The sequence below is a fragment of the Syngnathoides biaculeatus genome, chromosome 4, assembly GCF_019802595.1.
Source record: "Syngnathoides biaculeatus isolate LvHL_M chromosome 4, ASM1980259v1, whole genome shotgun sequence".
NCBI lineage: Eukaryota > Metazoa > Chordata > Actinopteri > Syngnathiformes > Syngnathidae > Syngnathoides > Syngnathoides biaculeatus.
In genome coordinates, this window is record NC_084643.1 from 18,569,209 (window position 1) to 18,593,296 (window position 24,088).

General features: G+C 40.3%; 3 protein-coding genes across 4 annotated transcripts in view; 1 reads left to right on the forward strand and 2 right to left on the reverse strand.

The window, feature by feature from the left end:
- msi1b (musashi RNA binding protein 1b) overlaps window positions 1–7,702 on the reverse strand; it is a 33,197-nt gene extending 25,495 nt beyond the window's left edge. Inside the window, exon 1 of the mRNA XM_061817136.1 lies at window positions 7,679–7,702. The gene's annotated coding sequence lies outside the window, so the exon portion shown is untranslated. The remainder of the gene's footprint in view (window positions 1–7,678) is intronic.
- A 1,335-nt stretch (window positions 7,703–9,037) lies between these two features.
- Window positions 9,038–18,996, forward strand: hnf1a (HNF1 homeobox a). Of its 2 annotated transcripts, none has more exons than XM_061818013.1 (10): window positions 9,038–9,842; window positions 13,432–13,631; window positions 13,713–13,905; window positions 16,996–17,198; window positions 17,314–17,456; window positions 17,535–17,676; window positions 17,756–17,944; window positions 18,018–18,133; window positions 18,224–18,308; window positions 18,633–18,996. In XM_061818013.1, the coding sequence occupies exons 1-10, from the start codon at window positions 9,547–9,549 to the stop codon at window positions 18,761–18,763; spliced, it is 1,698 nt and encodes a 565-aa protein (XP_061673997.1). In that variant the 5' UTR covers window positions 9,038–9,546; the 3' UTR covers window positions 18,764–18,996. The 2 variants fall into 2 exon arrangements, with proteins under 2 accessions (XP_061673997.1, XP_061673998.1); XM_061818014.1 differs by having other exon boundaries at window positions 13,713–13,893.
- Window positions 18,997–19,133: 137 nt separating this feature from the next.
- Window positions 19,134–22,892, reverse strand: c4h12orf43 (chromosome 4 C12orf43 homolog). Its single transcript, XM_061818015.1, has 6 exons — window positions 22,729–22,892; window positions 22,543–22,570; window positions 21,956–22,054; window positions 21,810–21,877; window positions 21,640–21,727; window positions 19,134–19,421 (listed from the first exon to the last, which is right to left on the reverse strand). Exons 1-6 carry the CDS (start codon window positions 22,844–22,846, stop codon window positions 19,184–19,186), a joined length of 639 nt encoding a protein of 212 aa, XP_061673999.1. The 5' UTR covers window positions 22,847–22,892; the 3' UTR covers window positions 19,134–19,183.
- Window positions 22,893–24,088: the final 1,196 nt, after the last annotated feature.

Genomic DNA, 24,088 nt, shown 5'->3' on the forward strand with positions numbered 1-24,088 from the left:
TGCCCTGCGATTGGCTGGCAAAGAGTGCAGGGTGTACCCTCCCTCCTGGCCGTTGACAGCTGGGATATGCTCCATTACTCCCGCCACCCTTGTGAGTATAAGCAGCTAAGAAAATGGATGGATGGATGGCTCTAACTTGAGTTGCAGCAATATCAGTGAGGAGTCATCAGGACCAGCAAGGCCTTCTATGTTCGCCTAAAAACTATCAGAGTTGCAGCACCACCCGGCTCCTCACCCACATTTGCAACCTAAATTGTAATATTTGTTCCATAGAATGGCATTAATTTCTTACCAACAATCGGGTGTCTTTACTATTTATTTCCACTCCTTTTAATCGTGTACAGTATATGGTTGATGTTGTTGTTTTTGTTGTTAGTTTGTTTGTATGTGTGCATCTTTTTTTTTTTTTTGTCCAATCTGTATTCAGCCTTTATTTGCTGTCACGAAATATAAGATATGTCCACAAATTCACTCCAATCACGTTCTCTATAATCCAGAATGTTTGGAAAATTAGAATACCACACTTCTGGGATTGCTGGAGCGTCAGGCAGGATCAGATGTTTGCATGCAGAATGATACATTCAATACAGCAGACCCACTGACATATTCCTGCCAGTGGCCAACACACTCATTTCTAAATTAATAGGAAATAGACCTCGCTTTGCCTCTAAATACTGCAGTCTCGGTGTGCAGTGAAAGCGTCGGATTAAAGTTCAGAATGTACCCAAAATCTATCCAAGGCATTGAGACTCTCCAATGTTGGCCGATGTAGCGTAAAGTAGTGTAGCAATGGAACCTCAACCAATTAGATTTCAAATTCGGAGTTTCCACTTCTTAGGGGACAGCTACATTATATTGTCAAAAGTATTTGCTCACCTGCCTTGACTCACGGGATTTTCAGGGCTGTCCCATTCTAAAGATGTTGGTCTACACTTTGCAGCTGTAACAGCTTCAACTCTTGAGACAAGGCTTTCGACAAGGTTAAGGAGTGACTTTATTGGAATTTTTGCAGGAGCATATTTATGAGGTTACACACTGATGTTGGACAAGAAGGCCTGGGTTACTGTCCACTTGTAATCAACCGAAAGGCATTCTATAGGATTGAGGGTAGGAATCTGTGGAGGTCTGTTAAGTTCATCTATACCAAATTATCTCATCCATGTCTTAATGGACCTTGCTTTGTGCACTGGTGCACAGACATGTTGGAACAGAAAGGGGTAATCTCTAAAGTGTTTGACTGTCCAAAATCTCTTGGTATGCTGAAGCATTCAGTTATTTTTACTGGAGCTCAGAGGCTAATATTTTGTTTCCAACTTTGTGGTCACAATTTGGAGACGGTCCTTCGTGTTCCAACATGACTGTGCATTAGTCCACAAATTAAGGTTCATTGATGATCCAGACTTGTCTTTAGTGCCCTCCTGTGACCCTGACCAGAAGGTAGTATTCTCTAAATGCAAGGACAAATCGCTTCCTCCACACAGATCATATGACTGAGCAATTGACTAACTGCCCGGCTCCTAACCCTCTCGTGGGAGACCTTTTTCCTCTTTCTAAGCCATGAAACAATACGTGGAGGAGTCACTGGCTGCAGGACTTATCCGGCCCCTGTCATCACCAGCAGGGGCATGTTTCTTCGTGGAAAAGAAGGATAAGACCCTGCAGCCCTGTATCGATGATCAAGGATTGAACAGCATTACAATAAAGAGCAGGTACCCTCTCCCTGTCATTGTCACAGTCTTTGAATTCCTGAAGGGGGGCAAGGTTTTTACCAAGCTGGACTTGAGGAGTGCATACCACTTAGTGAGGATACAAGAGGCGGATGAGTGGAAAACAGCATTCAAGACGCCCACTGGTCATCATGAATATTTGGTGATGGCTTTTGGACTCAAGAATGCCCTGCATTCTTTCAGAGGTTTGCCAATGATGTTTTACGCAATATTCTCAATATAAGTGTCTTTGGATACCTAGAGGATATTCAGATTTTCTCCCCGGACGAAAAATCCCATGTCAGCACGATCAAGCGGCACTTTCAAGCAGCACTACAGCGGTTGCTGCTTCATGATCTATACGTAAAGGCGGAAAAGTATGAGTTCTATCAGTCATCCATATCATTCTTGAGATTCGTCTTGGCAGAAGCAAGGTTGAGGCCGTTTTAAATTGGGTCACTCCTACTACTTACAAGGAACTGCAGAGACTCAGGATTCGTCAACTTCTACCGAAAATTCATACAAAACTTTAGTGTGGTCGCAGCCCCATTACATAAATTAATCTCACCACACAGTTCCTTCGACTGGAAGCCAGCGTGTCAGGCGGTCTTCCGGTAACTCAAGGCTAGCATTACCTTGTCTCATGTAACTAACTTGATGATAGACCCTGCTTCGTGTTCGACCTTGCATCCTAGCCTGCTGATTCTGTTACTGTTGCTCTTTTGGACTGCCTTCCTGTGCACCAAGCCCGAACTGAATAAACTTCCTGCTTAGATGGCATCTGGTCTCCAGAGTCCTTCTCCTTGGCTTCAACCTCGAATTCTGGTCATAACAAGAACTTCAGCAAAAGAACATCATAACAACAGTCAAACATGGTGGTGTGTTTGTCTTGGGCTGTACAGCTAGTTCAGGACCTGGACAACCTGCTGTGACTGATGGAACTGCTCTTTAACTGAAAATACTGAAGCCATCAGTTTGTGACCTCAAGATGCAGCGGACTTTGATTCTGAACCAGGACAAGGATCCAAAACACACAAGCATGTCAGCTTCTGGATGGACACAAAAAAAAAAAGTAATGTTTTTGAGTGCTGTGGTGAAAGTCTGGACAGTTTTTAGGTTTAAAGAGCAATTACCTTTTCGTGTGGTGCCAGGTAACATTGAATATTTTTTCCTTAATAAATAAAAATCACCACTTAAAAATTACATTTTATATTTTCTTAGGTTAACTTTCTCTACTACATTTCTTTAAGGCTTTTAAAATGATTAAAGTGGGGAAACTATGAAAAAAATAAATTGACAAGGGGGTACATCAAATGTAGTCATAGTGTCAACATGAAAAAAAAGTCAAAAAGTGCTTTGAGTTTGAGTGTTGACAGTTTAGACTTACTGGACTCACTCAGAATCCCACAGTAGTTCTGTTTGTGTGCAGCGAGAGGCTGCTTTTTAAGTATCCTTCTGGTCAGCAGGTTTTTAAAGGTTTTAGTCAGCCTCAAGCCTAAGTTTTAATTCTCCCCCAATGCTGCCAACCAGCTGATGCAGTGTTCTTTAACAGGAGGATTGTGTGCGGTGCTCATTCACTGCTGGACTTCAAGTATTTAATTAGTGCCAAAGCCCGCTCCAGCTAATCTTCTCAACCCTGCTTCACCATGTGAGCTGGTAACCAATGTTAAGACAAATCAACAGCCATGGTAATTCACAAAAAGACAATGGCAGCTTTGACGTGTGCTGTGTCTAAGGTACATGCAGTTCTATAAAGAAACTGAGCCTTTGGAGCACATTTGCATACAACTAATTGTGAATGTAGATAGACAACATATACAGTATTCTGCTTTTATCGTCATTACATGTAAGTATGTGCAAGCAGATAATTTCTTTTATGGTCCTGCTATAGTGCAGTGTCCAGTCTGTTAGCTTGCTTGCCCTTCACAGCAGATGAAGTTCTGGAAATGGGACAAGGGTTATTTGGACATGAATGAAGGGGTGGTTACATTTCTGCATGCATGATCAATGGGGTTGAATAGTGGGGGGGGGGGGGCTAAGAAGATGCAGAGCCACAGAGCTAGTAGTGACTACACAGAAGCAGCCTGTAAAGTCTCACTAATTAAAGATGGACAGTGTGGATTGTAATCTCATCACCATGTTTGTGTATCTCCAGGGAGGGAAAATGAAAGCACATACTGTACATACATGCTGCATGTGGTCAATCTTGATAAACGCGCTAGAGAATTTGTAACAGCAGTTCCCTGAACTGTCATGAATCCACACACACTTCCCACTGTCCGCTTTGGCGTGGAGTCGCCTCTGAAAAGCAACAATGGGACTTAATTACAGGTCAGTGGCATGCCTCCGAGAGATAGAAAGAGCTCTGTTACCCGTCCAAATACAGTATAATGCCATCTTCCCAAGGGTGGGGTGGAGTAACGAGAGCTTCACACAAAAAGGTGCAATAGCTGGAACCTAAAAATGATACAAGATGATCCAGCCACCGCAAGTGAGTCTTTCAAACTGATAGAACAAAAAAGATTTGCTAACTCTTTTAAGGGCATTCTCTTTTACCATTTGCCCTCTTTCATTTCCACATTGCTTTTGACATGTAAACCTTCTTTGACAGGCTGACAAGCCCAAAAATGATTAAATCTAGAGTTTGTAAAACACATCGTCATCAGATTTGGTGGGAAATCGAGAAAGTGTACATCTTAAGGAGGAATCCCATTGCCAAGCAGTTTAAGGGAAAATATGATTGATGACTGAGACAACATGGTGGGGCAACTGGTTAGAGTGTTGGCCTCCAAGTTCTGAGGACTGGGATTCAAATTCCGGCACCACCAGTGTGGAGTTTTTATGTTCTCTCCGTACTTGCGTAGGTTTTCTTTGGGCACTCCAGTTTCCTCCCACATCCCAAAAACACGCAACATAAATTGGACACTCTAAATTGCCTGAGATGTGATCGTGAGTGTGACTGTTGTCTGTCTCCATGTGCCCAACTATTGGCTGGCAACCAATTCAGGGTCTACCTGGCCTCCTCCTGACAATAGCTGGGATTGGCTCCAACAGTCCCACGACCCTTGGGAGGATAAGCGGCTCTGAAAATTAATGGATAATTTTAAAAAAGTCTTGCCTGATCACTCACATTTTCTCGAAACTTTCCAATTTAACAGGGCTTGTAAAATTAGGGGCACAACTGTAACTAAAAGCAGTGAAAAAGCACTACCTTATACCACCAATTAAAAATTATTGAACATACCAACTGGTTTTTGTTTGTAATAACAGGTTCAAGATGCCTCTGAATTGTATGAATTGTTTTGGTGTGATTTTACGTCCATTCCTCCACACAATCAGTCTTCAATTCTGGAAAATTCTGTGGGTTTCTTTTACAGACCTTTTTTCTAGATTTTTGATTGGATTGAAGTCAGTTGATTGGCTGGGCCATTCTAGCAGCTTTAATTTTTTTCTTTGAAACAAATTGGGAGTTTCCTCGCCAGTATGTTTTGGATCATTATCCTGTTGAACTGTCAACCCTCATTTCATTTCATCATCGTCAAAGACGGCAGCAGATTTTTTGTCAAGAAAGTCTCAATACATTTTTCTATTCATCCTTTTATAGTACAAGTTTACCATTACCATTTGCTAAAAAGTAGCTCCACACCATCATGTTCCTACCTACGAACTTCACTGTTGTTATGGTGTTTTTAGGGTGATTTGCAGTGCCAATTCTCCTCTGAACGTGGTGTCCAATATGCCATCCAAAGGGTTCAGTTTTGTTGTCATCTCACCACACTACTTTCTCCCAGTATTTAACTGGCTTATCCAAATGTTGTTCAGCAAACCTTAAACAAGCTTTGACATGTTTTATTTTTCAGCAACGGGGTCTTACGAGGTGAGCAAGCCTACAACCCATTGCGGCAGAATACATTAGTCACTGTTTTCCTTGTGAAAAGAGTACCTGCTAATTCTAGGTCTTTTGAAGCTCTCCTCAGGTGGTCTTTGATTCTTAGACAACTCTTGTGATTATTCTTTGCACTCCTCTGTCAGCAATCATGCAAGGAGCCCTTGATAAGAGCAAATTTATGGAAGTATGATTGGATTTCCACTTGTGTATTAGAGCCCTAACAGTGCTCACTGTAACGTTCAGAAGCTTCGGTGTGCACCTCGAACCAATATCATTTTTATGTTTTGCAACAATTATTTTACAATGGATTGTAAACAGGTTTTTTCCAGGCACTCCGGTTTCGTCCCACATTCCAAAAACATGCATTAATAGGAGACTCTAGAATTGCCCTGAGGTGTGATCTTGAGTGCGACTGTTTGTCTCCATGTGTCCTGGGATTGGCTGGCAACCAGTTCAGGGTGTACCCTACCTCCTGCCCAATGACAGCTGAGATTGGCTCCAGCTCTCCCACAACCCTCACAAGGATAAGTGGCTCAGAAAATGTATGGATGGTCTTGAAACGATCTCTCTCTCTCTCTCTCTCTCTCTTTCTCTCTCTCTCTCTCTCTCTCTCCCCCTCCCTCTGTCTCGGTATATATATCCAGCCATCCCTTTTCTTAGCTGCTTATCCTCATAAGGGACGCGGGTAGTGCTCGAGCAGGAGGTGGGGTACACCCTGAACTGGTTGCCAGCCAATAGCAGGGCACATCGAGACAAACAGCCACACTCACAATAACACCTAGGGGCAATTTAGAGTGTCCAATTAATGTTGCATGTTTTTGGGATGTGGGAGGAAACCAGAGTGCCCGGAGAAAACCCGCGCAGGCATGAGGAGAACAAGACATAGATAGATAGATAGATAGATAGATAGATAGATAGATAGATAGATAGATAGATAGATAGATAGATAGATAGATAGATAGATAGATAGATAGATAGATAGATAGATAGATAGATAGATAGATAGATAGATAGATAGATAGATAGATAGATAGATAGATAGTCACTCTTTTTACAATTGCTTATCCTATAGATATTTTGTACAGTACTCAACTACTAGCCACCACCCACCCACCTCCCCACCACCCAAAAATAAATATACCCTTTTTTACCACTAAAATTAATTTTATTGTCATTTATGATGGGTGAACCTCTATCCTCAAACTGCCTATGTTGGCACTTAGTGTATGTTATAAACACTTTATACAGAGTGGCAAAATCAAAGTCCAGATTTAAATCCAATTGAGATGCTGTGGTGTGACCTTAAACGAGCAGTTCATGCTAGAAAAGCCGCCAATACAGCGGAGTTGAAACAACTGTGCAAAGAAGAGTGTGAAAAATTCCTCTAGTGCGATGTGAAAGACTCATTACCAATGGACCTTTCCGATGGCAACCTTAAGCTCCGCCCCCTTAGCCATGTCCCACAAGCTTTCAAAATGGCGATTGAACAGAACGTATTTGAAGTCGATTCTCTATCGCGTATTCCAGATAATATTGCGGTATGTTTTTTGCCAAATGTGTCAGACTTGTCCAAGAGAGTTCTACAGAGAGGTCTCAACTATTTCATGCAAGGATATGTACACGGAATTAAGATTTTGGACAAAGCAGGACGCAATGTCAGAGTTACAGCGAAACATTGGCGATCAATGCAAAAAAAGTTTGACACCTCACAAACTTCATATTGAAATCCAACACGATAAAATAGTGGAATCTTACTGCGCATGTAAAGCAGGGTGAGTACTTTTTACTTGGAAAGATCATGAGTAATATAATTGTAGTCTTTATAAATTTTACACTTGGTTCCTAATCGAACCCAGTGCTCTGTCATAAAAGTCCGATGCAATACAAATGGGCAAATAGACATTTCTTTTGCATGGCATCACGCATTTACGTATCACTAACCCGAGTCTTTGGCATAAAATATTACACACTTCATTCAGCAGGTCAGTGATACAGTAACAAAGTGAAAGCTGTTCTCCTGGAATGTACAAAGCACTGATAATAATTCAATCAAACTCAGAGAAGATACTTCTCCCTCACTTACCTTCAAACCAACAGCCTTGTGTTTGGTGATATTGTCCACACTTAGTTGTACGCGCGCTCTTCCGTGAGCTTTACTCCATCGTAGACACTTCGTCAACTGTGTTTTAGGCTTTGAAAAAGGAATCACCCGGGCCCCTTGAAACGTAGTAGGGTATCTTTCATCAGAATTGCATGTTCCCCAAGCGCATAATGAGGACCATTTTCTTCGTAATATTAACTTTTCAAAGCGCACGCTACTGACAACCAGCATTGCTTGTGTCAGGCCAGGGGTTAAGACAATGCGGCTATCTGATTGACTATTATTGTACGAGTGATTGACATGTTGGAAAGGTCCATTATCGCAAGTGATTGATTTCAGTTATTGCTTCTAAAGGTGCAACAACCTGTCATTAGGTTCGGGCCCAATTACTTTTTCACAGAGTGTCAGAAAGGCTTGGATTTTTTTAAGAAAAAAATTTGTGCATTGATAAATTCAATTGTCATTGGACAACTGCATTTTGTTTTTCTTTTGTGTTGTCTCTAACTGAGATTTAAACTGATTTGATCATTTGAAACAGGCAGAAATCAGGAAGGTGGCAAATGCGTTTTCAGGGCACTGCAGATGGATACTAGAAACATTTGGAGGCTGTCATCACTCTCAAAGGGTGTGCAAGCAAACATTAAAGAGGGGTGCTAATATTGGGACACGTCTCATTTTCCTTTTTTCACCATTTGAAAATACAATATCTAAGTTAAAAAAAAAATTCTTTGCTAAAATATTCTGGACCTCCAATTAAAAGATCCTGATGATGTTAATTTACAAGATATATGCACGAAGCAAAGTCCATAAAGACATGGATGAGAGAGTTCGGTGTAAATGAACTTGACTGGCCTGACATTGAGAAGAACACTTTTGAGATGAATGAGAGCAGAGATTAAGAGCCAGGCCTTTCCATGCAACATCATTGTGTGACCCCACAAATAAATTTCTGGACCAACTTTAAAAACAAAAACATATACACACTCCGAAACTTTGTGGAAATCCTTTTCAGAAGAATTAAAACTGTTCTAGTGGTAAAGGGTGACATCATATTAAACCCGATTCATCAAGAAGAGGGTGTCACTTCAGATTCTTGACTGTATGACACAAGGCAAGTAAGGGACTATTTTTGGCATCTATTGATAAACATTCCACCTGAGTGGTGAAATAAAGACACGCAGACACACTGAATATTCATGGCTCAAGAGAGCCCTCTTCTGACGACCGATACAGATCAAAGCTCCGGAGTTCATTTGACAAACTTGGTTTTAAGGCTGAAACATGGAATATTATTCCACAATGACCATAGTTTGACATATTCCTCTGTTAAAAAAAAAAAAAAAAAAAAAAAAGATAAGATAATGGATCTTGTATGTTGCACAAGTTGGTCTTTATTTGTAATAATATAGGAATGGATTGCTGTTACTGTTACATTGAGAGGGGGCTTTTGCCTCTTAAACTATGTTGGAGACTGTATTGTTGTCACTTTTATTTTCTTTCAACTAATTGTGAAAGTGTACTTTGGTCACTGTTGAGGAATGAGGGAGAGGGGACAAAGTTCAAGGAGGCAGGGAGGGGGTGAAGAGGAAGAAGGTTCAAATAAAAGAAAATTGACCTTTGAAAGCTAAAAAGCAAGTGGAGACCAAAAACCAGCCAACTCACGATTCATCGAGAGGAAAGTAAACATCAAGAAAAAGAAAAGTGTTGGGGTTTTTTTTTTTCGCCAGTGAAAGGGATTACAAATATAATGGCACCCTGCTTTCCCCATCTGGCCAAGCTTTGAGTGTGTAACCAACACATGAGAGCAGAGAGTTTGTTTGCAAAGCGGGAGCAGGTAAGACATCAGCGTAATGGAGGGTGAGGAGAGGACCGGGGCTGCCATGGCGAGATCCAACCGTCTGACGGCCCTCCAGGAACAGCTGGTCTGGGCCTTGCTAGAATCAGGCCTGTCCCGTGAGGTCTTGATCCACGCAATGGGGGAACTGGAACGAGAAAGGGCGAACACAACAGACAAGGGAGAGAGGGGGGATGGGGAGAGCTCCGAGGAGGGAGAAATGGATTACCCACCGCCGATATTCCGAGATTTGGAGAAACTTCCCCCAGAGGAGGCCGCCAAACTGAGGGCTGAAGTGGAACAGCTCCTGCAGTAAGTAGATCCCAGCACAGAAGCCTGCACACACTTGTTTCCTCCCAATGCGTGGAATAGGAACACATCTTCCATTTTACACCCACTTAATTTTTACCCGAGAACATCACCTGCAAATGTTCGTTGCGGGACAAGCTCGCGTTCTCTCTCTTCCCAATTCCTCCCTCCTTCTCCGGCTCGTCTGCCTCACTCTGGCGTCCCAAGCCAATTTAAAGAGGCTTCCTCCTTTGCTAGTTACTAATTACCCACTCCCATCATTATTCTGTGGCCAATTCTTAATAAATAAGCTACATGCATATGTAGGTGAAGATTAATGGAGAAGGGCTGGTCCTGAGTCAATGTTTGCATAGCCACACGTAAGGTATCTTAAAACCTGAATTAGACATTTCTTTTCCACTATCTGCTTGAAATACTGCATTTTCTAATCACTTAAAAGTGAAATGATAAAAGTTTGCGAAAAGACTATTTTAAGACAAAACAATATTTAACTTTAAATTGGACACCATAACAGAACTAATGACAATTTTGTTGTTGTTACTTGTATGTTTTTCATCTATTATTGTCTTACTTTTAGAAACTTAAATTAGGCTTTCCACACTCAGTATTTTTTTTTTATGTTTTTACTGCTTATTTAAAGGAGTTGGACTTTGGCCTTGTGTACTTTCTCTTATCTCTCTCTGTCAATAATGCTGCTGGGACACTTCTTTCCAAGTGATCACATCTGACATCTGTTTTCTAAGATTTTGATTCTCTCTTTAAATCAAAAGATCTTCAGTATTCCTTCTAAAATATAAACAACAACCATTAGTATTATTATTATGAATGACAATGTAGCACATACTTTAGAACAATAAACTTCAGCATTTTATAAACAAAAAATTAGGTAAAATGTTACACTCACTGGTCACAATCTCAGGGTGTGGAACGAAGAATTTTTATCAGAAATGTTGCGTTACAAAGACAGTAAAACATTTAAAACAGATGTCACTGTCAAAGTTTAGAGTTATGTTATCGTACTTATTGTGATGGTTATTGTTTACATTGTTGAAAAACGACATTGCAACATATGGTGGGCCATAATATTTATTTGAAGCAGGACCTCTTGGTATGTATCCCGTATAAATCAGGTCTAATGCAAAAAATCTCGGGGTACCAATTATATTCTCACTTTAATTACACTTTTACATAGCACTCACATGGGCCAGGGTACCCAGATAAGATACCCATTCGTTACATTTTGAGTGAAATTTAACTGTTATATACTCTAACGCTAAAATTGCCCATAGGGGTGTGTGTATAAGGGTTAGTCTATATGTGACCTTTAAGTGGCTTGCAACCAGTCATTACTGTACCCCACCTATTGTCCAAAGTCAGATGAAACAGACCTTACAGCCTAATAGGTTTAGGCCTTAGGTGAGCCTAAACAGGACAAATAAATTTGCCAACAACAAATAGGAAACAAAACTGGTTGTTATTAATGTAGAATGCAGCTAACAAGGTAAACTATAGTTACATCACATACATGGGCCCTGGGCCACGAATGCGTGTCATTCTAACAGAAATCCCAACACAATGTACCCTCGAGATAATGACTAAAACAACTCCTAACACCACTTGTCAGAAATGGAAAAGTGTTTATCCAACAACTAAGGCAGTCAATGTTAAACTGATATTTTCTACTGTTGCATTGGCTAATTTCTCCTGTGTTAGCTTTACAGGGACAGATTTTAAGGTGGAAAGTCTCAACAAAACATGGTGTCATGATATCCATCTGCAAACTGTCCCACTGCTCCAATGCAACGATTTGTTGTGGTGGTGTGTTGGTCAAAAGTTGTATGACACACTGATAAATGCAGCAGGAACGTGTACACTGGTATCACTGCTCTTATCTGTGACTGTGTTTCCATCCAAAGCAGAGGATATACAATTGGCCGCATCCATCTTTGGACCTCCCCTTGTGTTCTCTCGAAGGTGAAGGTCCTCTTGGAAAGATGGATATCTGACATACGTTGATGCAAATGGAATCCCAACTGCATACCAGATGAATATAAGTTGGGTAATGAGATTGCTGCAGGACGGGAATCCATCTTGTGATGGATAACTCTGAATAAAAACGTTGACAGAATCAACTACACACATTACAATGTACAGAAACTAAGAAATTATACGGAAGCAGGATTTATTGCCATAAGGGAATAACCAGCTGCAACCTCACTCATGACGTTCCAGAACCGCTTAGCGGTCGACATGCTCCTGGCCGAGAAGGGTGGCGACTGCTCAATGTTCGGGGACCAGTGTTGTTTATTCCAAATATCACAGCACCTGATGGGTCACGCACAAGGGCCATTTAAGGCCTCCGCACCCAGAACCACAAGATGAAGGAGCACTCTGTCTGGTGTAAACACATCAGTCAGGTCTGAGTGGGGGGGGGAGGTTTGGCAAATCTAAAAATTTGGTGTTCTCTGTCTTTGTTTCTATCGCTGTTTGCAGCTATTCTTGCATTGTGTGAATGTTGTTGTATTCCCTGCATAAAGGCATCACTTAACCAACTTATAATCACTGCTATTGCCCCGACAAATTCAAAATTGGCAGAAATATATCCACTATTGGCACAACAGAGTAATGACAGTGATATTGTTGACCACGATGATGACGTTATGACTTCTCTTCCAGACCTGTTCTCTGATCCAGAAAATTACAAGTAATTAGTGCTATATTTTCCTCCGAGTGTAAGCCGAAAGGGTGATCTATTAGATGATTTAAGGATTTGAGCAAATGTAGGATAAACAGGAGGATAATGTGGAAATAATTGTAAATAGTATTAAGTAACTGCTTCTGACTGCAATGAAGAAATGCTTAGCTCTGCTCCAATTCAGTCACTGTTTCTGCCTGCAATGAAGAAATGCTTTGCTCTGCTCCAATTCAGTTAGTTTCTGCCTGCAATGAAGAAATGCTTTGCTCTGCTCCAATTCAGTTACTGTGTCTGCCTGCAATGAAGAATGCTTTGCTCTGCTCTAGAAAACATGGTAGCAAATGTAGGATAAACAGGGGGAAATGTAGGAATAATTGTGATCATAATTATCATACATTTGCTTTCAATAAAGAAATGCTTTGCTCTGCCCTAGATAACGTGGCAGTCTCCTAGCAGGAGATAGCAAAAACAAAAACATCTAATCATCAGAACTGTTAGAACTGCTGCCTGTTAGAGAAATTATGACCACACATGTATTCACCAATCTCACACACACACACACACACACACACACACACACACACACACACACACACACACACCACACACCCACACACACGCACATGAACAAACAAGTACACTTTGTTTCAAACTGTTTTGCTTGTCGTCTCTCCTTTTTGTAACATCCATGTAAATAAGGAGCGTCTCAAAACTAAATAAATAGAGGTGGTGAGGAGAGGATAATCAGAGAGAGTGCAGTGGTGAATTGTACGAGACAGTTCCTCTCCTCTCTCCTCGCGAGACTTGAACTGGTGTTTTTGCTTCCTTTTTTGTCCTGTTCAATGAATGTCTGATTGGTGAACCTGACAGTTTGTTTTGTATGTCTGGTTCCAACAGGGAGGACCCGTGGCATGTTGCAAAAATGGTCAAAAGCTACATGCAGCAACATAATCTCCCTCAAAGAGAAGTGGTAGAGTCCACAGGACTCAATCAATCGCATCTCTCCCAGCACCTCAACAAGGGCACGCCGATGAAGAACCAGAAAAGAGCTGCACTGTACAGCTGGTACGTCAAGAAGCAGTGTGAAATCAGCCAGCGTGAGTACAAGCAGCTGGAGGGCCGTATGAGCCATGATGTGTGAATTCAAAAACTAAAAGTATGTGACCACTCCGTGCTAGAATTCACCAATGCCAAACATGGCCTCACCTCCATGGAGGAGCAGGGTGAGGACTCCAGGAAGGGTCGGAGAAACCGATTCAAATGGGGTCCAGCTTCCCTGCAGATCCTTTTCCATGCCTATGAACGCCAGAAGAACCCAAGCAAGGAGGAGAGAGAACGCTTAGTGGAGGAGTGTAACAGGTGGAAGACAAAGTAACATTTTCATACATCATAGATTTACATCGTGTCAGTTAATTTACTCTTGAATCCATTCAACATTACATAAATGTGCAAATCTTCACAAACTGTCTTGACACATGCTCTTCAAACCCAGGGGGGAAAAAACTCAAGAGTCAAAAACAATCCTGGAAAATCAATCGAGAATCTTATTGTGGCTATTAATGTGTCTATGGCTGTCCAATCTAATTAAATTCAACACAAAATACAAGTTGTATCAAAACAACTGCTTTAACTGTGATATTTTTCAATTAATTTTCAATTGAAATGTATTGATTCAAATAATGTTTATTGTGTTCATGGTAACCAAGGCAAAGTTAAACTCACAATCTTTTGAATATTTGTTTTGCATAAAATAAAGAGCAGTGCCCTGCTCATGGATACTTGACAGTAATTAGGAAAAAAAGATTAGAAACTTTCCAACAACTAGATGTTATTTCCTGCGATTTGCTGCAAGGTCCTGGTTCGATCCGGCCCTGCTTGTGTGACGTTTGCATGTTCTCCCCGTGCCTGCGTGGGTTTTCTCCAGGTGCTCCGGTTTCCTCTCAGATCCCAAAAACATGCAACATTAAGTGGACACTCTAAGTTGGCCCTAGGTGTTCTTGAGAGTGCGGCATTTTGTCTCAATGTGTCCTGCGATTGGCTTGCAACCAGTTCAGGGTATACACCGCCTTCTGCCCGTTGACAGCTGGGATAGGCTCCATCACTCCCGCGACCCTTTTGAGGATAAGCTGCTCGGAAAATGGATGGATGGATATTTCACATTTGCCCACAGTAGGACCCAAACTTTCCCACTTATTGTTGAAAGCTCAAGTCCTCACAGATGAGCTACAATGATTGTAAAGAGGCTTGGAATGAGACTGCATCATATTAAGAGGTGTTTCTAATATTTAAAAATTAATTAAATTACTGAATTGATTAATATAAAAAAAATGATGTTAAATGAGCAGATAGCGCTTTCCTAAACTGTCTATTGATAGTGTGTCACTTCACTTTTGATTTATATTTTAAAATGGTGTGCTCTAGCTATTCCCGGGTGAAACTATGACATACGTTAGAGGTTCTCAACTTTGCCCCCCTTGGAACTAGATTTTCGTATTGGTGCAAAGTCGTGACCCATTTTTGTAGAAATTAAGAAAAATGAAGAGACGTGTACAAAAATTGACTTTTAAATACTGTTTCAAATGAGTATACCGTACCACATGAGCATATTGCTGCATGACGTCTGCTAGCCAGAGACTAAGTAACACTCGAGGCAAGAGCACAAGGAAGTAACATTAGTTTGCTTTCCTTTTGTTCCGGTCTGCGATGCACATTTGGGTCCAGAGACCCACCAGTTCAGAATCACTGACATACACTATATTGCCAAAAGCATTTGCTCACCTTTGTTGCCTCACTCATAACATACCGTAACTAACCGTAACATACCATTCTTAATCCCTTAAAGTTCAGCTATTACTTAAGTTCATGTGGGAAACACACGAGTGGGCGAATACTTTGAACAATATAGCTCCGGAAATAGTTAACACATCACCATTTTTCTCACTAAATATCAATGTCCAATATCAAATGGATACATACAAAGAGAGTAAACAATTAAGATCAGAAATGAAGTTGTGTGCAAAAATGTGAAATGACAGGGAAAAGGTATTAAACACATGAAGAAAGGGATGTGCAAAAAGCCATGGAAAGTCAATACAACACCTAAAATCTATTAATGATCAATCCAGTCCCTTGTCAATGCAAATTAATATCAGCTAGTTCAGTCCTAATAGATGGCCTCCATAAAGGTCTCATTGCCAATTGAGTCAAGACATTTCTCAAGTTGGGGAGTAACAGAGAGCTGTCTCAAGACCATCGCAAGCTAATTACTACAAAACATAACAATGGAATTAGTTACAGGTGCATAGCTAAGCTTCTGAACATTCCAGTAAGCACAGTTGGGGCCAACATAACGTAAGCGGAAAGCCAATCATGCCACCATAAATGTGCCTCCATCAGGTGTCCCTCGCAAGATTTCTGACAGAGGAGTGCAAAGAATAATCAGAAGATTTGTCCGAGAGCCAAGGATTACCTGAGGAGAGCATCAAAAAGACCTAGAATTAGCAGGTACTCTTGTCACAAGGAAAACAATGAGTAATGTACTCCGCTGCCATTGCCTGTATATACACTTACCAGGCAAGACCACATTGCTGAAAAAAGTGTGTCAAAGCTCTTTTAGATGTTTGCTGAATAACAATTTGGACAAACCAATGAGATACTGGGAGTTTGGATGGCAAAATGCACAGCATGTTTTGAAGAGAAATGGCACTGCACATCACCCTAAAAACACCATACTGACAGTGAAGTTCGGAGACAGGAACATGATGGTGTGGGGCTGCTTTTTACCAAATGGTACTGGTAAACATCACACTACTGAGAGAAGAATGAATGAGCAAATCTACAGAGACGTTCTTGACAAATACCTGCTGCCATCTACAAGGATGAATGAAATGAGGGTGGACATTTCATCAGGATAATGATCCAAAACATACTATCAAGGAAAATCTCAATTTGTTTTAAAGAAAAAAAATAAAGCTGCGAGAATGGCTCAGTCAATCACCTATCCATGGAAAGAACTGAAACTCAAGGTTCACAGAAGGCCATGGAACCTTCAAGATTTGAAGACTGCCTCTGTCAAAGAATGGGCTAAAATCATACCGGAGCAATGAATGCGAGTAGTTTCTCCATATTTTGAAGCTGTCATTTCAAATAAAGGCTTTTTTCCCCCACAGTATTCAATAAATGCTAGCTGGCATGTTCTTTACGTTATTATTATTATTTATTTCATGCTATTCCAGACAATGTTATGTCTTTTTGTCCAGCTTTCTTTGTGGGTATGGATTACTTGAGTTGTTTGCAACATCTGGCGTAAAATTAATGTTCATTGCACGTTTGAAAATATATTTAATGAGAAAACTGGTGATGTGTTAAATATTTATCTCAGCTGCGGGATCATGAATGGAGGTTATCACTGAGATGGCATTAAAAAAAAAAAAAAACTCAGTGTGGTTCTTCCTTCCCCAGGGCAGAGTGTCTCCAGAGGGGAGTGTCCCCTTCACAGCTTGCTGGCCTGGGCTCCAACCTGGTCACTGAGGTCAGGGTGTATAATTGGTTTGCAAACCGGAGAAAAGAGGAAGCCTTCCGGCACAAACTAGCTCTTGACGGGCCTTTCACCAGCCACACGGGTTCTTCTTCCAACCCCAACCTTTCTTCAAGTCCAGAGCTCAGTAATAGTTTGAAATACATTTTAGCTTTAATTTAACTACGTAATTGTCTCATTAATATGGAGGTGGCATCTTTCTTACAGTAGTGTTCATTTGAGGATTTTTTGTTATTTCCCAGCTTCCAAATACAGCCATCAAATCCAATGCGATACCCTGAGGTCAGCCAGAGTTACTGGAGGAGACAATGTGGGACGCCTTGTGGTCAGTCCTGTCCATCTAGAGCCAAGCCACACACTCCTCGACAACCACCATCCCAAATTGGTGAGGGAGTGTCCTATGCCCCCCTGATATGGCATGACAATCGGAAGCCATCATGATCATGTTGCCATCTGGTGTTAGGTTTCCAGTGGAGGCCCACTTCCCCCTGTAAGCACTCTGACGTCACTGCACAGTTTGTCCTCGTCCCCTGCATCCTCACAAGGCCTCATTATGGCTTCTCTGCCCAGTGTCATGAGCCTAGCAGAGTCTTCACTTCTCATTGGTAAACACTACATTTTAAATGAAATCTTTTAGATGGTTCCATCTTTTTTTTTCTTTTACACACATCTGACCATTCTCAGGTCTAGCTTCAACACAATCTCAAACAGTCCCAGTCATAAACAACATGGGAGGTGGTTTCACGACTCTGCAGCCAATCTCATTCCAGCAGCAGCAGCAGCTTCATGCACAGCAGCCAATGCCACAGCAGCTCCAAAGTCAAATGGGTTCCAGTCCATTTATGGCGACCATGGCACAGCTTCCAAGTCACAGTAAGGGTGCAGCAGCATGCATGATTCAGTATAATTTGTTGAGAGTGGCTCTGTATTCTGCTTTTGATTTTAGTGTACAACAAGACTGATTCACCACAGTACCCCTCATCTAGTCTTCTGTCTCAGGCCATGGTCATCACTGACAGCAGTAGCCTGGGCACACTAACCAGCCTTGCATCTGTCAGACAGGTAACTTCAATTGAGTACACAGGTCCTCAGAACATGAATGAGCTCTGCGTAGTGGAATTTCTTGAATTCCACTCTGATCTTTTTGGATAGATTTTAACAGCTGATCCAGAGGAGCAGACAGACCCTTCACTGCAGGAAAATTCTTTACACCTACAGCCACACACACCTGGACCAGGTAGGTATCTCTGAGTGTAGATTGCATGGTGGCACGGAACCTCTGGCCTAGGAATGCTACTGTAAAAGAGGTGTATACATGATTTGCTATGACAACTTGAAATCAACATTACATAAAGCTGGAGAGGGTTATTACTTGTGTGTCACCATTTTTTCCATTCATCAATCAGGCTAATTTCACATCTGTGGTAAAACAAGTATGAATGAGGTAGTAGAAGACTGTCTAAAACTCACATTCTAATCAGTTGTTTTATTGTCACTTTAGTACCAGTCTTAATATCACTTGCTGCCCAGAAAAATAACAAATGTCCTATTTTGCCAACAGCATCCAGCCAGAGCCCAGAGATGTATCCTGCCTCCCAAACAACAGACAGCCACCAGGCTCACCTTCTGTCACCTTCACCAACAGACATTAGCACTTACATTCCTACACAAATGGTCTCTACAGCACAGTAGTGCTGTGCTCCAGAAATGCCTCCCCAACACCAAGGTGACCAAGGAGCTGCTCAGAAAGGAATGTTGCATCTCATTTAACAAAGTTCTGAGATGACAGCCACAAGTTGTTCAGATGTTAGAAATTCAGAGACAACATAGCTCTAATATGAACAAGGAACAGTGTTGATTTACTTTTTAGACCAAAATATAAAATCAAATTTGATAACAAAATGTATTTTACTTAAATACTTTTTTAGAATCTTGAGAAAATATACGTTCACTTAAAACATGTTAACTCAATGTTGTAAGCATTTTATAAACACGAACATCTTTTGGGACAAACTGTCTGCAAATGTTGAACTATATGTAAACATGGGACCTGTTTCTTAAATGTGTTTTCGTCCAATCTTTTAATGCTTTAGACAATGTACAAAGAACCCTTTACATTTTAGTCCCATTAGTCATTTTCTGACACTTTCGTTTTCCGTTTGACTTTGTGGAGTTTCCCCTTTGAACCTGCGTGGTCACAGCTTCAGTATCAGATGATTTTTTTTTTTTCTTTTCCAAGTGGGGAAGTGCTGCTGCTGTTGGTGAGGAAACAAGGGACGATGATGGCAAGAGATCTTTCAACGGCACAGCTGCCTCTTTCAGCCTCCTTTCCATTTCACTGTCGCTGTCACTGGAGCAAACAGAGCATATTGCTGTATTAAGGAATATAAATCTCATTCATGTAAGGTGTTGCCTTTTGTTATTGTGCCGGTAAAGCATACTTTCCTCGCAGCTACTTCTATCTCAGAAGACATCCCCAAAATACTTTACCTTCCTTAGCTTGTCTTTTCTCCCCAGATTCAGCAAGTGCTCTTTCATCGTTGGCAATTGATCTCAACTTTTTGAACTATAGTGGAACCTCGGAATTTTAACATAATTCCTTCTTGTGAGCTGTTCAATGTCAGATTTGTTCAACCTCATTGAAACTTTTTTTTAACATAGGAAATAATGCAAATGAGTTTAATTCGTTCCCAACCTCCAAATAGTAAATTCCTCGTTTAATTCTTATTCATTTAAAAAAAATGTACACCCTAAATTCAAACAATTAAAATGCAGAAACTTGAAGCTACTTAAATGTGTATCGTTCATATTTTAGTGGTGGTGCAATGATATCGGGGGGACTCAAGAGGAAAGGAGCAAGTGTTATGACAAAGTCACCCTCCATGATTTGAATGTATAAGTAGCTTCTCCATTTATTCCATTATCTATGGCCTTTGCTTTGTAATACTAGTTACTCATTTGGCAACACTAACTGCCTTTTATTACATTTCTATTCTTTAGGATAGTCGAAAGAGTCGAGTTAGCCATACGATACTAGTTGGTAAGGTCCATAACAAACACGCACCCCATTTTCGTTCCTAGCGATTATCTCCTTCCTTTGATCAACAGTGGTTCACTCAACTTTACTTTTCATTTTCTGCTGGTAACACCGCTGTCTTTCTATGGGCCAGTGGCAAAGAAAATACTGGAAAAATAACAAAATGATGAGCACGAACTGGCTCGAATATGAGTGACTGCTTGACTCGAAGTAAGCAGCGGCTTTTCCAATCATTGCTTCGTGTGCGTTTGGCATTGCTCGCCTTGAGTTCGGCTAACTGGTCAACATGCCCACGTGTTCAGATACTGAGAATTGTGTCGAAAACAATGGGATATTTTAAGCAGATGTTTTGGTCGAACTCCGATTTGTACAACCGCTGAGACGTTCAAATTCTAACACTGTATATTCTTGCAGAGCGGGTCCCTAATTGGTCCTTGTTCACACTGCTCCTTTCATTTCAAACAATCCATTTCATAGCACTGTTTGCACTCTAATTTGTTCAAATTAAGAATTAATCTTTCCCACTGAAAATATGTAAATCTAATTAGTCAGTAATGTTACATAAGTGTGAAAAGATGTGATGTACTGGAAATAAAAATTTTGCTATCAACAATCACTGATGACAACTAGTGAAAAATTACTCAAGACTTAAACATTTTGCAGTGTTCCTTTTCCTATTAGCAACGTGAGAAGTGACTGCTGTCCACGATCTTTGTGGAATTTTCTAATAAATAAATAAAAACCATGAAACGAGCACATCAAATGCCTCTAAACACCTTTAAACTCCTGATCGGCCAAAGATTTATCAGATTCTTTATCAAATTTTCCCATAGGAAAAAACTTAGATTAAAAAAAATGTTACAGGGTCAAAATGCACATATTGGTAATCAATTTGAAAAAAGTAAATAACATTGGAATACTCTGAGTCATAAAAGTTTGAAAATACAGTAATTTACCACAATTTAAAATGAAAAATCTATCAAACGTAAAGATGAATCATGGAAAAGTGAGCCACGTCCGAGGTGCCAAATTCATTCCACTTAACATACTGTAACTGTAACACGTCTAAAAAATTTTAACAATTAGTAGTCGAACAATAACACATCATCTTAACTTTGACAATAAGTGAAGTTGCATATGAGGACAAAAGAGTCAAACTGCTTTATGTTCACCGAGGTTGCAGTGAAAAGTCTACTTCTTTTTGGCTCAATATTCCACACTTAAAAAGGCTCATTGAGATACGCCTCATGCATTTGACAAGCAAAATACATGAAGAGTTAATACTTTTAAATTAAAAAAAATAAGAGAACGTGATACATGCTCAAGTCTCTCGTTATGCGCATGAACCCTGTGTAGTTGTGAAAATTTACAGGAATGTTGCTCCCCAAAATGTTGTCCATATCCATATCTAATGGCCTTATGATTAGAGGTTCCACTCTAAGATCATGTCTGCTTATTACTTGGCTCTACTGGTAAGAAAATATCTTGGTGCAAATGAGTGCCCTTTCAAAAACAATGTAACAATACAAACCTTGAGCTGGGAAGATGTTGGCGTCGTACCGCAGCTGGGGGATCATCTGCTGTCTGTCTTGGGAGTGACGTAGAGAACAAGAGAAACCCTATAAAATAAATTAAATAATTCAAACAGATACCAAAATTACAAGGAAACATGGAAGAACATTACGGGGAGAAGAAGTTTACCGTCTTCATCTTCACATTTTGACGGATTCTTACACAGTGAAATGTCCGCCTGAATTTCTGTGAAGCAACTGTGTCAAATACATGTCAATTAAAATGTTGAATATACCGTACTGATTTGAAATAAATAAATTTATACTCCAGATTACCTGTCAAGAAATTGTCCTAACTTTTTGGCAACATGAGTTTGAAATCCCTGGGTGACCTGGAGCTTGTTTCCATCATGTTCATGGTTAACAACTTGAAGGCTTTTTTTCACACGATAGAAATACAACAGTCACTACACTCAAACTGCAACATTTGGTAAAGCTAATATGCTCCAATAAGAGATGTGCGTCAATAATGTTCACACTTGAGTCTTTCTTTCCTGTGTTGTGAGAACTACTGGCAATTTCACTTATTTATCCCAAAAATTATCTGCAATGCAAGTATGTTTCTTCTCCCTCAAAATAAGCTTTGTGGTGAACTAAACAGGGCCAAATTGTACATTAGTACGAATTTAATGAGATCGTCATTGTATACACTTTTCGTAGTATTGTTGCTAGGTGGTGTGCTGTGGTTTTCTTTTTAAATATTGTATACCTTGACTCATAAACGGTTTTTAAAAAAATGGTCGAGGGCATATTTTTCATTGGTCTTTGTAATGTTTAACGATTGAGGGAAGCTTGTCATTAGACATCATCTAGGAGAAAATGAGATTAGTTTTAAGGTCACAGTAGTTTAATTATTACTTTACCGTTTTGATTCGCTTGTGTTACCAATTCCTGAGAGTGGGGGAAGAGATGAAAAAGCGATTAATTCAATGTGCATTTCAAAGTTTGACGTTACTTTCAGGTAGCCAAGTTATGTTTCTGTCGCACTGCGATCTATAAAACATTTATATGAGGATAGTGTAAAGAAATAGTATTTTTTTTTAATGTACCACTAGCTTCACTTAGTCGTGGATCCCAAAGCGCTTCTTGACATCTTTTCAGCTCTTCGTCCTCACTGCTGCTGGAATCTTTCGCGGTACCATACATCTTTGCTGTATTAGCCGCCATGACAACACACGCAGTTTTCTGTTTCCTCGTTGCAGCTGAGGATTGTGGGTAGCGTAGTTGGTATCCAAATCGGAAAATGTTCTCATTTCCGTTTCTTTCAATGGATTATTCAATTTTAAAATAGTCCAAATAAATCTGACGAGTGTATAGTACGTAATTGACTTTAACCAATTGTGGCATTTTCAAGCAGTAAAGCAAAATTAAGGAAATTATTTGTATAGCGAATTTCATACACAACGTAATGTGTGATGTGCTTTACATGATTATCCATCCATTTTCCAAGCCACCTATCCTCACAAGGGTTGCAGGAGTTCTGGAGCCTATCCCAGCAAACTTCGGCGAAAGACAGACTACACCCAAGAACTGGTCGCTGAATTAGGATACTAAAACATTTGGGTTTCAGGTCAAAATATGACTATGACACAAAAGTACAGAATTCCAGCTTTTATTCGAGGTGTTTACAATCTAGATGTGTTAAACAACTCGGGAGAGAGCACATTTTCTTTTAACCCACCCACTTATGTGAGTAAAAGAATAGGAATATCTCACTTGTTGCTCAGATGTTGCATTTTATATTAATTGCTTAAAATTAAATTATCTTTTTTTTTAAATGTTATTTATATTTTTACTTTGGGTTTCACCTGTGAAAACTGTGAATTTTCTGTTAAAGCAAACATGAAGACCAGAGAGCGGTCTATTTTAGAAAAGCAGGCTGTTTTTAAGATCAGAGAAGGGGGGAGGGATCAAAGGTGTTGCACTAACAGCTGGCATAGCCAATACAATTTAGAATGTCCTGAAAAAGAAATAAAGTACTTGTTTACTGAGGAACAGATTGAACAGGTCGGCCAAGGGTATCAACAGCAGTTGATGACAGAAGCAACCTCCACAGTCAAGGGGACAACAAAGGACTTCATTGGGGGGGAAGTAGAAATCACCGGCCCGTAACCTAATAGAGTATGCATAGAGATGAGTAGAGGAGAGGTAAAACTGCCCTGAGAGGATAAAGCCATAGAAACAAACAAGAACTGAAAGAGGCTACAGTAAAGGCCTGTAAAAGAATTACAGATTAAGAATGCAATGGTCTGGTGAAGTCAATGGGTCGCAGGCTTGATGCAATCACTGCAAGGGTTATGCCACCAAATATTAAATGTTATTCACTTTAAGTTAATCACGCTTGTTCCAGTACCTTCGCTTAGTTTAAAAGTGGGTGGGTTAAAATCAAACAAAATGTGCCCTATATTG

What these genes read in the sequence shown, in the direction of transcription:
- c4h12orf43 (XM_061818015.1), bottom strand. Translation starts at nt 22,846, where the DNA reads ATGGCGGCTAATACAGCAAAGATGTATGGTACCGCGAAAGATTCCAGC. An exon ending in ACGACTAAGTGAAGCTAGTG is followed by an intron (nt 22,571 to 22,728) that starts GTACATTAAAAA and finishes CCCCACTCTCAG; the next exon opens with GAATTGGTAACACAAGCGAA. An exon ending in AACACAAGCGAATCAAAACG is followed by an intron (nt 22,055 to 22,542) that starts GTAAAGTAATAA and finishes TGTGAAAAAAAG; the next exon opens with CCTTCAAGTTGTTAACCATG.
- hnf1a (XM_061818013.1), top strand. Translation starts at nt 9,547, where the DNA reads ATGGAGGGTGAGGAGAGGACCGGGGCTGCCATGGCGAGATCCAACCGT. An exon ending in GAAGTGGAACAGCTCCTGCA is followed by an intron (nt 9,843 to 13,431) that starts GTAAGTAGATCC and finishes TGGTTCCAACAG; the next exon opens with GGAGGACCCGTGGCATGTTG. An exon ending in GCCACACACACCTGGACCAG is followed by an intron (nt 18,309 to 18,632) that starts GTAGGTATCTCT and finishes TTTTGCCAACAG; the next exon opens with CATCCAGCCAGAGCCCAGAG.